Raw genomic sequence first — 18,081 nt, 5'->3', positions numbered from 1 at the left:
TAGATTATTCTTTAGAAAGCAGGCAAGCTCTTTGTGAACCGAAAGGTCGGCTTGTGTGCCAATACAAGTAGTCTAACTAGTGGTATCATCATCCAAGGAGATCTCTTCCAGATCCTCTGTTGGTTCCACAGTGACCTTTCTTTCTTCAATGTTCAGGGCTTGTAAATGATCATCCATCTCAAGCATAGCTATGTAGCATTCGTGGGCAGCCATCTGTTCCCCTCTCACTTCTCTTATCCCATACTTCGTTGGAAACTTTACCAGTAGGTGGTATGTTGATGTGGCCACCCGCTATGCGTTAAGCATAGGATGACCAATGATGGCATTGTATGCAGAGGAGCAATCAACAACAAAGAAATTAACCTCTTTAGTAAGCTGCTGAGGGTACATCCCAATGGTTACTGGCAAAGTAGTGGTTTCGACGAGAAAGGCTTTAGTGCCACTGAATCCTTCCAACGGCACGTCTGAAGGTTGGAGACACTCTCGGTCGACCCTAATCTACTGGAACGCAGGGTAGTAGAGTATATCTGCTGAGCTCCGATTATCCACTAGTACCCATCGAGTATTGAAGTCCACGATAGATAAGCTAATGACCAGGGCATCGTCATAAGGGTGGTGTAGTCACCTACCATCTTCCTCTGTGAAGCTGATGGCAGGGTTGTCGACCCTCGTGGCTTTAGGGGGTCACTCGAAAATCTAGACACTCTACACCATACATAAATACATCTTCCTAGCCTTCTTGGATGACCTCACCATAGTGTTTCCTCGCATAATTACTCTGATCCGTAGAGTGGGGCTCTGGGCCTTTCTTCAACCCATCGGTTGAGTTCGGGGTCCTTTGGCAGGTTTTCATGACCCCTGATAAACTGTTGTAACTTCCTTTGTTTGATAAGGGCCTCAATCTACTGTTTGAGGTTGTAACACTCAGAGGTGCTATGCCCATGGTCCTAGTGAAAGCAATGGTACTTATTCCGAGGCTTCTTACTAGGATCCCCTTTCAGCTTGTCCGGCCATGTTAGCGCTGTGTCATCCCTTATCTACATGAAGACTTGGTCCAGCAAGGTATTCAAGGGGGTGAAATTTGTCGTCCTTCCTAACGAGGGTTTTGATCTCCTTTCGTCCCTTTGCTCACTCATTCAAGACAACTTCTTTCCTCTGTCCAAACGATGGTCGTCTTGCCTCTGTCTCTTCCTCGACCCGTCCCCTCAGGCTATCATCGCATCTTCGACGTTCATGTATAATGTGGCTTTGTATAGAATTTCGACCATCACCTTTGGGTCATTTTTGTAAAGGGAGAAAAGAAATTCCCCCGATTGTAACCCACAGGTGAAGGCAATAACAAGGACTTTGTTGTTAGCTTCGTTAATCAAGAGGGTCTCTTTATTGAAACGAGTTACGTATGACCTTAGACTTTTATCTTCCTGCTGCGTAATGCTTAGTATATATGGCCGCTGAGGATCTTCTGTGTCTTTGTCCCTCGATGAAATGTGTGACAAAGTGTCACTCAACTCTTTGAAGGTGGAGACAGTGTTCAGGGTAAGTTTGCCGAACCATACGCTTGCTGGCCCCTTCAATGCGGTAGGGAAGGCCCTGCACATAATTTCTTCTGGAATTCCTTGCAAGTGCATGAGGGTTTTCAATGACTCCAAATGGTCTAGTAGGTCTTGCGAACCATCATATGCCTCCACCTTGGCATTAGGAACTTGACCGGAAGGGGGAAGGAAGTCACCTACATGGTGAAGGGTGAGTTGGTCCGCTGGACTACCTCATCCAAGTTGGTGGATACTTGTCCCCTTTGGGCACTCATCATCATATCCATCTCTTCTTTCATCGTCTGCATCTCCGTGCCATGCACAATGCGCCTACTTCTAGCTCAGAGGGACGACTAGTATCCTACTAATCTCATCTACTAATGACATTGCTTTCTTCTTGGTCATCCCTTTCTTGGTGATCATTCATCGGGTGACGATTATTGTCACATTCGTCCCTGTCTTGTTTGTCATTCAAATCGTTCAGCACTTGGTCATTCTGCTACTCCAGTTATCGTTCCAACTTGTGGTTTTGTTGAGTGAGCCATTCAACCGCTACGGCAAGGGTTTGCACTTGCCTCTCTAATGCGTTTAGCGGGTTTCCAGTCTCTTGGTTGGTAGTGGCCATTAATCGCGTTAGGACCATACAACTCTTTGTCTTTGAGATGGTGATATGGCTTATCACTCGTTATATCCCACAAACAATGCCAACTAATAATGTGCGAAAATCATCAGTGAGTCGTAGGCTCTAAGTCACTTCAATGGGTACTTGTAAATAACAATGAAGGACCAAACAGAAGGCACTAGTGTGGTACCAACCGAAAACCCTCCAAATGTCAAGTTAACGAATGAGAAATCTCTATTAACTCTTTAGTGAAAGACCTAGGGATTTTCTGCATACTTGAGAAAAGTGGGGGTCTGGTGCTTATATAGTGGTGAGTGGTGAATTGAGATCCCTTCAAAGTAGGGACCTTTCCTTGCTATAAGGGTTTGGTACTTAGGGTTTTCAAGATTAAAGGATATCTTGCTAGATTAAAGCAATATGGGTGGTGTCTTACATGTTGTGCAAGATGTTTCCATGTATAGATATTCGTGGGAGCCAAGCCAAGCCACATTGGACCCATCGACCTTTTTGCCCCGTCGGTCTCTTGTCCTCGTCCAAGGGTCCCTTCGTCGACTTACAATGGCACCCGTCGGGTTGTCATAATGGGGTTGTTATTTGTGCTATCGTCGCCTTAAGTCTTCCGTTTTGTGTCCATGCGACTGATGGGCCCATGGGCACCATCGGTTCCTTCGTGTACAAGAGTATTGAAATTGTTTAAAAACACCCCTATAAGCTAGAAACGAGCATATTTTTAAAAACCAATCTAGCTCCCAGCATAGAATTGTCCACAAATTAATTCAAGCGGTGATCGAATTCTTTTACTTGGCTAGCCCTGTTAAACTAGTTAGGAATAGTATTCCTCAAATTATCAAGTGGATTGCCCCAATTGACCCATTCACTAAGCTAAATATGGATGACAGTGCTTAGCCAACCCAGGGAGGGCTAGGACAGGGGTTCTACTTCGAGATAGCTCAAGCTTATGGATATCAAGATTTTTTCTAAGTATGGGGATTACTACTAATAATATGGCCGAGTTAGGAGCTGTGCATTAGGGTCTCATGATGGCGTGGGATTTGGGTTTCAAATTTATCCAAATAGAGCTTGATTCTGGGATAGTACTATCCTAGATAACTGCTACAACTGAAAATTTCCCTCCTGATGTATTTCCTTTAATATGTGATTGCAGAAGCCTTATAAAGCGGGCATGGGTGGTCTAGGCACGCCACGTCTACCATGAGGCCAATGAATGCGCAGATGCGTTAGCGAAACAGGGAAACTACCAGCAGCCACTTTTGACCATCTACGACACTTGTCCCAATTTTGTATACCACTGTTTTGTAAGGGATATGGCAGGTCTCGAAATTAGTAGAATATGTCCCGTAAAGCCAAATATAACTGTGTTTGTATAAACTCTGTCATAATTTAATAAGACTTTCCCGTTTCCACCAAAATAAATAAATAAATAAACACCAAGAGCGCTTCAAAATGCACGGATGTGGGAAGATGTTCTCCCTTTTTATTGCCATGAAGAAAAATGTTTTGAAGATCTTTCTTATTTATTTATTTTTTGAAGGACCCTTAATGAAACTATTAGTTTGTATTGCACTGTACGTTCATGAAAATTTTTGTTAATTTGTCTGTCCACTTTTTTTGCAATGTAAGTTTCTTTTTTATGAATGAGTGTCTTAGAAGTAAAAATTAAGAAAATAAAATTTATATATATTTCTCAAAAAACTAAATGTATATGAATATCAATAAAAGCATATATATATATATATAATTGAATATTTATTAACAGTTCTTTTGTTAAATATACATTATATAAACAATTTCTAAGCACAGTTGCTATTTATATAATTTTTTATGTACTCCCATAAAGAGCTTTATTTTTGTTTTACTATAATTATAGAAGTTGATGAAACTGCATGGCCAGTACGTGGATTCCTCCTTGAATGGAAACCTCAAATTCCAATGAAAACATCAGCAACTTGGCTTCCACACCGACCAATATAACCAATCCAAAGAAGACGGATGTTTGTTAGAGGATTCTTTATTTTAACATCATAACATTGGGGCACATTTAATGAGAAATACCATGTGAATGAGAATTTATAAGTTTTATTGGTTGGCATGTCCATAAAAAATTAAGTTTTTCACGTTAGATTCTGTGGTTCATTTTTTTTTTTTTTTTTTTTGCAAATGCCATATTTTCACTGTTTTATAATATGATAGTGAAATTCTGATTTGTTGACCGGGAAACAGCTCAGTCAACCTGTTGGAGAATCCAAGGTGGTAAATTTTTAGTCATGCTCATGATTTGAAGGGCTGCAGAACGGTCCTATGGCTCACAAAGCAGGGAGGGTTTATCTAGATCAACGGGAACATTGCATGGATTAACTCAGAATAAAATTGTTGGAACAGAGAACAATTTTGTTCTCTCTCAATAGCAATCAGAGTTATTGTGTTTCTATTGTTGTTATATATGATAAAATACTACGATCTTGTCATAACAAATCAACAATTTATAATATATTAATTCATATGGGACAAAAGCTTCAACTTGTCAATTGTCATGAAGGAGGACAAAACAAATTAATAAGGGGTAAGCCGGTGGTCATAACATCTGCAATATGATCTTCTGTCAAAGATAAAATGCACATGTGTGTCTTTCCCTACAACTAATTTGTCACGCATTAAAAAATAAAAATATCCATTTCAATATATTTAGTTCTGGCATGAAAAGTTGTATTTGCATTGAGATAGGAGGCCCCAACATAAAGCATTGGAGAAGTAGGAAGTGACCCTCAAAGTTCACTAATAAGGATTGATCAATCCATGAGATTTCAGCATCAATGGCTACAAAACTTTTGTGCTCGAATTCAACTGAAGAAATGGGCAATCATTCACTGATTTCTAGTAGACCATGAGATATGATTGGTGCCAAGAAAGATGGAAAACTCACCTGTTAGTTAAAACGCAGATCATCAATACACCCTACCCAATTTGGATTTGAGAAGGCTTGTAAAGGCATAGGAGAACAATTTGATTTTAAAAATATAATAATAATAACACTGTCTTTAGGCATTTTTTGAAGCGATACAAAATTCGATTGAGTTATTTATTCCTTTTATATATATATATATATGCTAGAAGAAAAAAATTAAATATAGAAAACAATCAATAAAAATTGACTTTTTCCAAGATTAGCTAATTTAACGAACAAATCCAGAAGAAATGATATTGAAATCTATTTGTATAGACCAATCAGAACCCCTTAGAATTTATAATTGCTAAATTAAATCTATACAAATTTCTCCTTGAAGATTATATTCAACGTAATTCGCTCACTAAATGCTTCAACGAACTAGAAAAATTCTTCGAAAACTCTCAAGAAGTTTCGTATAATGTCACCGTGATAATTTCATGGATATGATTTATTATAATACCATTGTTTTTAATGAGCTATTTAAAAAAAAAAAAAAAATTTGACGCAATAACTTCCTATGTATACAAATCTATAATCTATTTCTCAAAAAAAAAAAATCTATAATCTATAATTTATTATCTATATTTCTACCCCAAAAAAGAAAAATCTATTATCTATATTATATTACATACAAAACAGGAGTTTAAATTTTTGTTGACCAAATAATATCATGCATCATCAACTTTTGAGATATCTCTCTTCTCCACACAACAACAACAACAACAAAAAAGAACTTTTGAGATCTCTTAGTCTTACACATCATTTTTCTAATAAATATTTTTCAATTTTTTTTAGAATCTTAAATTTTATATTAAAACACTCTATTACAAAAACCAAAAAAAAAAAAAAACTATTAAAATCATATCACATCATATTTTATTTAAATGGTAGAACAAATATAGTTTCATAAATAAAAAAAATATAATCCCATAAAAAATACAATCATAATAAATGCCTACTAATAACTACCATAATTATCAAATTTCCTAATTACACATAAAGAAAAAAAGAAAAAAAATCATAGTTTGTTAAATTTATCCATACATATATATATAATATATATATATATATATATAACTAAAGATTTTAACTTTTGGTCAAGCTCATAATATTTTCTGCATATGTTTTAGAGGCCTTATAAATGGACAAGTTGGGTTTAGGTTGATAGTTTTCTCAGCCCACCTAACCCAACTGACCCACCATCTATATGAGCTTATTTTNATAGACCAATCAGAACCCCTTAGAATTTATAATTGCCTCAAAAGGTCTAATATACATAGCAGCCCCATTTGAGCTTTTAAATTTATTTGCATTCAAATGTTCAGGAGGAGAAGTGTCCATGAATTGACGTACTTTGTTTATATCAAAGACCATATATCTGGCATATAGAGAGAGTAAGTCCCTACAATTTGGAGATAGAATGATAGATCATCAAGACACTTCCCGCATATCTTGAAAAGCTTCGTGGAAGCTGAGAAATGAGTAAAAACAGCTTTATAGTCCGTTTGGATTGATGGAAAGTAGAGTAGAGTAAAATTGGCCCAAAATTAGGTTATTTGTAGCTAACTTTACTCTATTTCTCTCCACTTCCTCTTCAATCCAAATAGACCCTCATATTTTTTCATACCATATTTTTCGAGCAAGCGGGAGACATATTTATAGTTGCAACTTTCACCTTGGGCATATAAGTTCAACCTCTACTGTTAAGATGACCAATCGAAAAGGGGCTAGCCATCCTTGGATGAACCCATCCTTCGTCTAAGATGCATAGGACAATTATCTAACAAAAATAAATCAAAACATACAAAAGGAAATTCGTTGAAAACAAATACTATTGACCTAGATCCATACTCCAAATAATTTTGAAATAGTTGATCGAGTTAACACTACTTGAGTATGCCATATTGTGAATTGTGTCATAATATATATCTCTTACGGGTTTTATTTGTAGCAAAGGAACTACGATGTAAAACCCTTACTTCTAGTTTGAGAATAGATGGGAAACACACAAAAAAAATTGGGCTAACATATTGTGAAAATATTTGGCTTGATTGATGGGTTATTTTAGTGATTTTGAGGAAATATTAGATATTTTTGTGAGATTTGGGGTTAATCTAGTGATTGTAGGGGTCACGAGGTTAATTTGATGATTATGGTGATGACAAGAGATATTTTCATAAAATCTATGGAGCCAGGGGGCGTTTTGGTGATTTCATTGTTGTTTTGGAACTTTTGTGTAATTTTCATAAATTTCGGGATAATAGTAAGATTTTAGAACTACATAGGGGCAAATGTCTAATTTTAGTGAGATTGAAGGGTCTTTGTGTTTTTTTTTTTGAAAGTATAGAGGTAGTTTGGGATTAATGGAAAACGAAGAGGCAGCCTTGTAATTTCGATAAAATTAATGGCTGATGAGGTGGCTTTATTTTTTGTTTTTTTTTTAAAAAAAGTGGGCTTGGTTGATTTATAATTAGGAAAGGGCTTTGGGCTTTGGGCTATATTTTTATGATGAGTTGGATTCTTGGGCTTATGAGAGTGTGGGGGTTGATTTCAAAAGAAGGCTTTCTGTTGAAGCTTAAGTGCACTACATTTGTGAAGACACGACGGTCTGGGGGTCTTCAATGGGAGCTGGGTCAGGTGGGTTTGGATTGGGCTTGTCAAAATGGTGTGTTTAATTGGGTCTAGTCTAGGTACACGTAGAACTCTGATGGCTAATCTGATGGTGATGACACCATGCAATACCTCTCATATCATTTTCACTTTTTTCAAAATTTTTAACTTTTTTTAAACTTTAAACTTTTTACCTTTTTAACTTCCTTGATTTTATGGTTGGTATCAAAAGTTAACTTTTTAACTTTCAATTTAAACCATTGAGAAGGTATTGTATGGTATAATAGCCCTAGCTATTGCATCATATCTCAATCCATGATAGATTTGTAGTGACTCAATTTGAAGATGGGGTAGTATTGTCTAGACTCTACTAAATTGGATTGGGTTGTGTTTTTTCTTAAATACAATATTTAGTGATTATTTGTTGAATTGCAAGTCAAACATACGCTGTCTTGGCTTTTAGCTGCCTGTGTTTGTGTGTTAATGTGTTATTTTAACAACCTGCACTTCTAATAATCAGCTACTTTACTTTACCCATCAACGTTTATGGCCAAATTGGATTGAGGGGAAAGGGAGGGGAAGTAGAGTAGACAGTCTTCTTTTATATATGGTCTCAACTCTCAACCCAACATATAGGCCTTTACTTGTTTCTTGATATACTTTTGGCCCTTCTTAAGACTGCACATTGGCCACATCCAAACCATCAACAATAGTTGCTAAATGAATCAAGTCAAGTGGAGTACTAAAATTTCAAACTTGTTCATTTAAATTTATTTCAAACACGAGCTGAGCTTTAGTTAATATAAATATATTTTCAGACAAATATACATATAAAAATATTATATTATATATAGTTAAATCAAACATTTTTGTTCATGACTTGTTTACAAGCTTTTTTATCCAAACATTATTATGTTTGAAGTTAACTCATTTAATAGTCAAGCTTAAACTTAGGTATGATCTTAACTTGTTTGCTAAACAAACATAAACAAACTTTTTTTTAATAGTTATTCCTAAAAAAATTGGTTTATTTATTAATTTAGTTTTTATTTTGGGATAGAATTGGTTTATTTATTATTAGGATCATGCTAACAAGTGCCTTTAGGGCACTCATTAATAATCCATTTTAGAAAAATTTTGATACTACTTTTATAGAAAATGAAAAAAACTGTCAACATATTAATTACTTTTTTTCATTTCAAATAAAAACTTTATTTAAATGAATTATTAATCAATGTCTCATTAACATTTCCCTTATTATTATTATATCCCTAATAGTCATAGCAAGAGCTATTATTGGTCAAGCTATGGCGTGAGTACTCTCTTGCTTTAGTTTACCATAAATTGCATTGATGGAGTTGTCCTCTACATTGTCTACACAAGATAGCCAAATCCACTGCAGGGACAACCCTGGCCTTTGCCAAAGCCACCAGGTTCACCACGTTTCACCATCTCTCTCCTATAAATTAAAATCTATACAAATTTCTCCTTGAAGATTATATTCAACGTAATTCGCTCACTAAATGCTTCAACGAACTAGAAAAATTCTTCGAAAACTCTCAAGAAGTTTCGTATAATGTCACCGTGATAATTTCATGGATATGATTTATTATAATACCATTGTTTTTAATGAGCTATTTAAAAAAAAAAAAAAAATTTGACGCAATAACTTCCTATGTATACAAATCTATAATCTATTTCTCAAAAAAAAAAAATCTATAATCTATAATTTATTATCTATATTTCTACCCCAAAAAAGAAAAATCTATTATCTATATTATATTACATACAAAACAGGAGTTTAAATTTTTGTTGACCAAATAATATCATGCATCATCAACTTTTGAGATATCTCTCTTCTCCACACAACAACAACAACAACAAAAAAGAACTTTTGAGATCTCTTAGTCTTACACATCATTTTTCTAATAAATATTTTTCAATTTTTTTTAGAATCTTAAATTTTATATTAAAACACTCTATTACAAAAACCAAAAAAAAAAAAAAACTATTAAAATCATATCACATCATATTTTATTTAAATGGTAGAACAAATATAGTTTCATAAATAAATAAAAATATAATCCCATAAAAAATACAATCATAATAAATGCCTACTAATAACTACCATAATTATCAAATTTCCTAATTACACATAAAGAAAAAAAGAAAAAAAATCATAGTTTGTTAAATTTATCCATACATATATAATATAATATATATATATATATATATAACTAAAGATTTTTAACTTTTGGTCAAGCTCATAATATTTCTATTACCCTTATTTTAAATTTTTTTTTTTTTTAAATTTGACTAATTTTGGTATTCTGAGAATTAGTTTTGATGAACTTGAGAATTTGGAAAATAATTTAAAGTATATTATATGGATTGTAATAATTTTATTGAAATAATATTTAAATAATTTATGAAATTCCATTTTTGTACAAGACATAAAACATGTATCCACATTCCACAATCCGCCGACCTAACCCAATCCATGTGGGTTGGGTTGTATTGGTTTCTACACACATGGATTGGGTTGTATTGGTTTCTACACATGTGATGGCTTGGGTTTGGTTGAGAATTTCTTAACCGGATCATACACACCCCTACTTACAATTATATATGTCATCATTTTAATGTACATTTTTAATTAACTTTTAATTCTACTCTATGCTTAAACTCTTCATTATAATTTTACCATAATTAAAATAAGAGACTATTAATAGCCACCATAATGACCTATTAATAACTAATATAATTACCTATGAATAACCCACCATAATGAATAGTTTTTCATATTTAGAAAATAAATATAAAAACTATTAATAGCTACCATAATAATCAAATTTCACATTTAGGCCAAAGAAGTGCCACATAAGATTTTGAAGCGTCATAATTTTATTAATCATATATACATACATACATATATATATATATATATATTACACTAGGTGTAACTTGAATCCAATAACTTGTTATTGAATTCATATTTTGAAAATTCAACTGTTGAATTACATGTTCTATATGTTCATAACATGCGTGTCAATTTCCATGTCAACTGGATGTAATTTACTATTCGATCCATATATATTAAATTGAATTTAAAATTTATTCTATATTTAAGCTCTATTAGAATCTTATCACAATAATAATCAATGGTTATTAATAAATTTCATTATTTAGGAAAGAAAATAAATGAGTGAAAAACAATTTTAATTTGACAAAACTTTTCTTACATTGAAGGGGCTACTAAATATTTTTACAAATTTTTTATTTCTAAACTACAGGATTTATAATATCCATCATTTTATTAGTTTTATGTCCACTACATTTTTTTTTTTTTTAAAGAAAGAAATTTGTTTGTTATAAGAATTTTTATAATTAATCTTTCTATAATTACTATTTTATTTTTCTTTGTAAATTTGTGTTAACATTTAGATGGTTATGTGGCATGGGTTTTGGTTGGTATTGTATATTTGTCATATTGCAGGCCCCGTCGTCTTTATGTGACCGGTGGAGAATTTGGAAGGGTGTGTCAAAAAAGTGCTGTGAGATGCCAAATCACAATTTGGCTCTTAACATTGTTGAACCGACGCAATAGAAAAGGGAATAGTTTGATCTTTTCGTCAAATAATAATTTAATTCCATTGTGGTCCTACTTTTAATAAGGAATTGACATCACCAATATTCTATAAAATTGATTTTATGTTGATTGATGATTGGCAATTAAACAATCATGAAAAACTGTATTTATTTATTTATTTATTTTTATTGAAAGGGAAAAAACTGTTAATTGTCACGTTTTATATTTATAGAAGAATATAATAAAAGTCTCATGCATACAGATCCGTTAAGACCCCACTATTAGCTACTATTACTACCTTTGCTCAAAAAAAAAAAATAAAATAAAATAAAATAAAAAAATGAAAAAGAAAAAAGAGCTACTATTACTACCAACACAAACCTCTAATTCCTACATCACCTGGAATCTGTATTGGCATAAATATGAAGCTTAATTATGTGATTTATATTGATTGGTGAACAAATTTGTTTCTTTTCTTTTTCAAGGATCGAGGTGAAAATTAAGTTTTTACACAGCTAAATAACCATATTTTGAATTTACATGTCTCAAACCAACCCAAGACCACAATTTCAACTTCCTTTGTTTTTTTTTTTTTTTTTTTTTTTTTTTTTTTTTTTTTTTTGAGAAAACAACTTCCTTTGTTTCAATAAAACATTTTATAAGCTATATTTACTGACTCTCTCTTTAATTTACTTTTGTAACTGTATTGGATATGTGTTGTATATTTGTATTTGCTGTGTTAGATACACTTGGCAACCTAAGCAAGGTGTACGTTAGCTTAAGGCATGTTTGACAATTGTATACTTACCTTTACATTAATAAAGTTTCTATTATTCAATTTTCAAATATATATATATATATATATATTGGTCTCTAAACTTTACTAAAAAATTATTTTTCATCCCTAAATTATTGAAAAAAAAATTTATCCCTATTTTTTTCCTCTAAAATATTATTAAAATAAATAATAATAATAATAATAATAACCCTACACAAAGTTTAGGGATTGAAAAAAAAAAAAAAAAAAAAAACTTAAAAATTTAGAGACAAAAAACAAACATTTAGTAAAGTTTAAAGTCCAAAATAATATTTTAAAATAAATTTAATTAACAAAACCTACCATATACTCTTACTTCTTCTTTTTTTTTTCTTTTTTCTTTTTTCTTTTTTTTTTTTTTTTTTGGGAATCAACACCCCTCTTACTTAAATTGTAAATTTTACAATAAATTTAATTAATTTTTTTAGAAGAATAAATTTAATTAATTGGACCTACCATTCATGTAAAAGAAAGTACCACTCCTAGACTGGTAAAGTCTCTTGTTATCGAATAAGAGATTTAGAAACTAATTAGTGTATTAATCTGATGACAAAGAGAAATCATTAAGACTTCGTTTGAGAGTTCATAAGAGAATATAATAGAATGAAATGATCATAAGAGAATGGAAATGAATGCAATAGAATGGAATATATTTAAGCAAAGGAAATGAATAGAAAAAAATAAAATGGAATGGAATTAAGTAATCTTTGAATGGATGTTTTAAAATAAAAGAATGAAAATGAATGGAATGTAAGTAATCTAGTTTGGAAGTAACATAGAGGGAATAAAATGGATTGATTTTATGTCAATATTACTATTAGAGCCTTATTTTAAAATAAAGAGTTGAATATATAGGGGTATTTTGGGAGTTTTAGTAAAAAATTCATTAAATGTAATTTCATTTCCTCTCATTCCTCTCAATTTTGGGAAAAATGAAAATTTAACGTTTTAAGGGAATAAAAAGTAATAAGTGTTCCCTTCTATCCATTTCATTCACTCTCACTTAAACTCTCAAAAAAGATCAAGGGATGGGAAGAATATTAAAAAATTATTCTTTTCATTCATTTCCATTATATTTCATTCCCTCCTCCTAAATGAGGGCTAAGAGTGGATGTCATAGATTTGAAACTTTCTATTAAAAAAAAAAGGTGTATGAATAATTACTCTTGAGAAATTTTTTTTTTTTTTTTGCAAGAAAATAATTTTAAAGGTTTGTTTAGCATTTGATATAACTTATTTAACTTTTAGCAAAACTTTTTTTTTTTTTTGGTAAAAATGTTAAAGTATACTTTTACTTTGAAAATATAAGATTTTAAAATGTCATACATAAAAACTATTTTTTTTATACTAAATTTCATTTAAAATGCATTTATAAGCTAACTTATTACTTATTTTTCCTACTATTTACGAGTTTCATATTAGTCACCTCATTATTTTATTTAATTTTTTTTCCTATTCTACATGAGTCAACTATTTATTTTATCTAACATTCACATTTTATCTAAACTATTTATTTTATATAACATTTATATTTATTTACAGTACATCAGCAAAAATATATAAAAGTTATTTGCTGACACTTAAAAGTTAAAAGCTGAAAAAAAAAAAAAAAAAAAAAAAAAAAAAACACGGACTAGCATAAATTCTTGTGTAAGGGTAGTTATGAATGTTATATAAAATTACTCAAATTTTCCATGGGTGTTTTTATTTAATAATATTTTTAGCCGAAACCGAAAGGGGAGTCTGTTGCATAGGCAAAAGATGTGGTATTAAAAGCGAGGGCGTGTAAAACATGGTCAAAGAAAGTATAGTAAACACCAACATTGAGATGCAGAGAGCATTGAAAAGTCATGAAAGTTGGGCAGGTTCATTCATTGAGTCAGTAATCCAAGAGAAGCAACCAACTTGGCTTTGCCTCACAAATACAATGCTACAGCGTCACAGAGAGAATATAACAGAGCCTGCTGTTGCTGGATAAGTACAAAATCAAAACCACAGTTTAATAATTATTTTGAAACTCATAACGCTCTCTCTCTCTGTCTCTCTCTCTCCCCTATTCTTTTTACCCCTCCTTTTTTTTTTTTTTTTACTGTAATGCTATCTTTTTCCTTATCGGGAATTAACTGTACATATACACTGTAAAAATAACCTGCCTCAGGCCCACATTTTCACAGACCTACTAAAATGCTTCTTCAAACTAACCCTTTTGCCCTTTTCCTCCATTCTCAGCTTCTCTCTCTCTCTATTAAATGGGCTTAAACCAAAACCCATGTCTTTAACTTTAAGTAGCACCAACTCCAAGGAAATCAATAAAGGGCATTTTGATTTTTTCATTCAAATTTTCATTTTCCCCAGACACTGAGATATTGGTCTTATTGGTGGCAACTGACTCAGCTGCAGAGACTTCTGAGTTTGAATCTGAATGACCAGATGGGTCCACACCCATAACTGTTCCCATAAGCCCAGGTTGATAGAACCCATTCCCAGTACAATAGAACTTGTCAACATCTACCAAAGAACCTGAAACCCAAAAATATAATATGAATAAACTTGTTAATAGAAGTTAAATAATAACTAAAACCAACACAACGAGCAGGTGATTGGAAGTTATTAATAAATAACATACCCATCTTTGATCCATAAGATTGGTGGTATTGTTGAACTGGACAAAACTTGGTGATAAGACTTTGGGGCACTTTGTTTGAAGAGGGAGTGAGAGAGAGATCAGTGCAGGTTGAACCAGATTCATCCATGGTGCTTGAGTGAGTTGATTCGCTGCAAGCATTGTTTTGTAAAGTCATATCAGTAAGGACTTGAGAAGAGGGCTTTCTCCTCCTGTAAACACTGGACTGTTCCCTGTGTTTCCGAGCCATGATCACATGCCAATGATTCTTGACTGCATTATCAGTTCTGCCAGGGAAGAGCCTAGCAATCATGGCCCATTTGTTACCATACAGCTTATGTGCCCCTAAGAGTCTTTCTTCCTCTTCCTCTGTGAAAGCCCTCCTATTAATTCTTGGGTCTAGCTGATTAAACCACCTTAATCTGCAACTTTTCCCTAAACATCAAAGGAAGAAAAAAAAAAAAAAAAAAAAGAGAAGAAGAAGAAACTTTTCAAGATCGTAGAAAAGAAAAATGAAATATTTAATGGGTATTATCATTTTACCATGAAAGGATATAAATAAAAAATCAAATGTATCTTCAAAGTCATTTTATTATGGTTCATTTAGAATCTGATCGGCTTTCAGAATACCAATCTAGGACAGGAAAAAAAAGTCACTTTTTTTCTATCTCTTAGTTATGATCAAATCTACATAGATATGACTTTGTGGACATTTTTCAACCAAATTAGTCATTGTCAACTTTTACTAGTAGGAGTGATAGAATTACCTGATCTTCCTTCAAGATTCTCGGCAATCAAATTCCAGTTTTGAGGACCATATTGGGCGACAAGCTCTTTGAGCTTGGCATCTTCAGCTGGCCTCCAATGGCCTCTGGCACAAAGCTTAGTGTGCCCACTTTTGCCAGCACCAGAACTTTTGCCTTCCTCTTCCTCGCCAAATTTTACAGACAGTCCTTTTCTCTCATCCCCCAAATACCCATCTCCAACCCTTTTCTCTATAGAGGGGTTCAAAATCTGAAACCCCATTTCAGAAGTCTTAGAATCTTTCTCTAAAGGATGACCCACTATGACCCCAAGAGGAGGAGGAGGAGGAGGAGGAGGAAGCATAAAGTTCACATTTTTATACCCACTGAAACCATTGCCATCACTCTTTAGGTGTTGTGGACTCATTGTTACTGAAATCCCAGATAAGCCCAGGAAAGAAAACGAGAGAAAAACTTAGGAAAAGAAAGCAGAACTTCAAAAAACCCAAATGGGTCTTTCTCTAAGTACAATGCCACCAAAAAAAAGGAGAGGAAAAGAGAGCTTGAAATGCTGATAAGAAAAAAATTAAAAAGCTGGGACTTTGTTTTCGATTCTTTTTAGAGATTAGTAACTAATCAGAAAGTTAAGATTGTTACCTTCTCAGATTAGTTTAGCTTTCTAGACGGGGCTGCGAAAAACATTTAAAAAATAAAAGGGGAACAGAAAATAGACTGCGTTGCTATGTTGAAAGAGAAAGCAATAACAAGAAAGAAAAGAAGAACCCACACGATTCTCTCTCTCTTTCCTACAGTCCCCACTCTCACTCTCTTCCTTGTTTACTCTCTCTTTTGTGAAGATAGGAAATGAGGTCAGGCTCCTTGTTTTGAGACTGATCTCTCTCTCTCTCTCTCTGAGTCTCTCTCTTGGTAAAAATATGATTTTATCTCTCTCACTAGGAAGTAGGAAAGTCTGTGCAGTACATGCAATTCGAGAACCGCTCGTGTGGGTGGTGGGACTTGGGACTCCATCTTAACATTTAAATAACTATATGTTCTGGTCTTTGGTTCTGCTGTTGCTGTTGCCGTTGCTGTTGCTGTTACTTTCGCTTTCTCTCGGGCTTTGTGACCAAACCAGTCTTGTTTGTCTGTTTGTGAAGATGTTTTATTGTTTTTTTTTTTTTTTTTTTGCTTTTCAGTTTCTTTTCTTGAACCGACTTAACACTCACATTTCTCACAATGATCTTATAATAAAATTTAAATAGTAAACTTTTAATAATAGAATAATAGGTAAAAAAAAAAATGATCCAATAAGAACCAATAATAATTTTTTATCTAAGTTTTATTGTGAAATTATAATAAAAATGTTATGAGAAAAATCTAATACTACATTTTTTTTTTGTATTTCAATTTTGCTATAATTCTGTTGCAACATATTGTAAATCGAGGGAAAAAAAAGTACATGATCAAAATAACAAACAAAAATCACATTTACCACATAAAATAATAACAATATGTAACACAGTAAAGATGTAATTTTTGCTAAAATATTATATTTTCTTTTTTGATTTCTTCCTTTTTTGGTACAAATACAATGGCTTTGTTTCAAATCAACAGAAAATTGTAGTAGTAGAGTAAAGCGACCAGAAGTACCACCACACCTCCTGTCCTCTATCCTCTGTGTCTCTTACAAAGTTACAATTATAGTTTGACTCTGCCCACTGAATACGACTACTATATTTGTTACCAAAAAAGGTATACACTAGCTATGGTTATATAATGTATTATAAACTCGATTTAAAATATTATTATTATTATTATTATTGTGTGTGTTCTAATAAGTATTATTTTTTACTAAAAAAAAAAAAAAAAACCACATATACACTTGTTTTATAACATTTCTTAATTATTGAATTGGTTGACATATATGCTCATCAATTTTTTTCTACTATTATAATGATATGAAAAAAAAAGTTGCATATATAGTATTATTCAAAAAACATTTATCAATATTTTCTACTGTACTTTGAGGTAATTGTAAACCATTGCTCAAACGGTAATTATTTTTGAAAGTTCAAATAGCGTTGAAAACATTATAAACGTTTTGGACCCCCAAACAACAAATTACCAATTCAAGCTTTATATCAAACAATAAATGTGCGGAAGATGATAACAAGCTTATACCAGAATTGATAAACAATCTAAATCATAAATAATCACAATCACAGCAGTAATTAAATGGTAAAGATAAAGGAAAGAGAGATGCAAATACAAGGACAACACACGATGTGTTATTGAGGAGGAAACCGAAGCCCTCAGCGTAAAACCTCTCCGCCGCCCTCTAAGCGGTAAATAATCCACTAGAAAATGTAGTTGAGATACATAAACAGCAATAGACCCTCCAAACATAATCTACCCAGGTACCTAAGCCCTTCAAGCTTCCTGCTTCAACGAAGTTGCGCCGAACCTTTTTCTTTTCTAGCTCACCAGATTCCGCTATAAACCATAGTGATGGGTTTTAGACCCCTTAAACACACAGATTGCGTAGCTAGATTAATTAGCCAAGTTGTTACTAAGTCAAAT

At 32.6% G+C, this 18,081-nt stretch overlaps 1 protein-coding gene across 1 annotated transcript; it reads right to left on the bottom strand.

Annotated features, from left to right (window-relative positions):
• Nucleotides 1-13,975: 13,975 nt before the first annotated feature.
• Nucleotides 13,976-16,520, bottom strand: LOC111993092 (transcription factor CSA). The gene is made up of 3 exons (XM_024024948.2): nucleotides 15,526-16,520; nucleotides 14,762-15,193; nucleotides 13,976-14,655 (listed from the first exon to the last, which is right to left on the bottom strand). Exons 1-3 carry the CDS (start codon nucleotides 15,926-15,928, stop codon nucleotides 14,417-14,419), a joined length of 1,074 nt encoding a protein of 357 aa, XP_023880716.1. The 5' UTR covers nucleotides 15,929-16,520; the 3' UTR covers nucleotides 13,976-14,416.
• Between the last annotated feature and the right edge of the window lie 1,561 nt (nucleotides 16,521-18,081).

Source organism: Quercus suber, unplaced genomic scaffold (genome assembly GCF_002906115.3).
Source record: "Quercus suber isolate HL8 unplaced genomic scaffold, Cork oak 2.0 scaffold_1082, whole genome shotgun sequence".
NCBI classification, from domain to species: Eukaryota; Viridiplantae; Streptophyta; class Magnoliopsida; order Fagales; family Fagaceae; genus Quercus; species Quercus suber.
The sequence above is the reverse complement of the archived record's forward strand: the minus strand, read 5'-3'. Positions and strand labels throughout refer to the sequence as shown.

Bases quoted from the DNA above. Each gene is read 5' to 3' on its own strand.
- LOC111993092 (XM_024024948.2), bottom strand. From the start codon at position 15,928: ATGAGTCCACAACACCTAAAGAGTGATGGCAATGGTTTCAGTGGGTAT. The intron at 15,194-15,525 runs GTAATTCTATCA...TTTGATGTTTAG, and splicing joins GAATCTTGAAGGAAGATCAG to GGAAAAGTTGCAGATTAAGG. The intron at 14,656-14,761 runs GTATGTTATTTA...TTTGGGTTTCAG, and splicing joins ATCTTATGGATCAAAGATGG to GTTCTTTGGTAGATGTTGAC.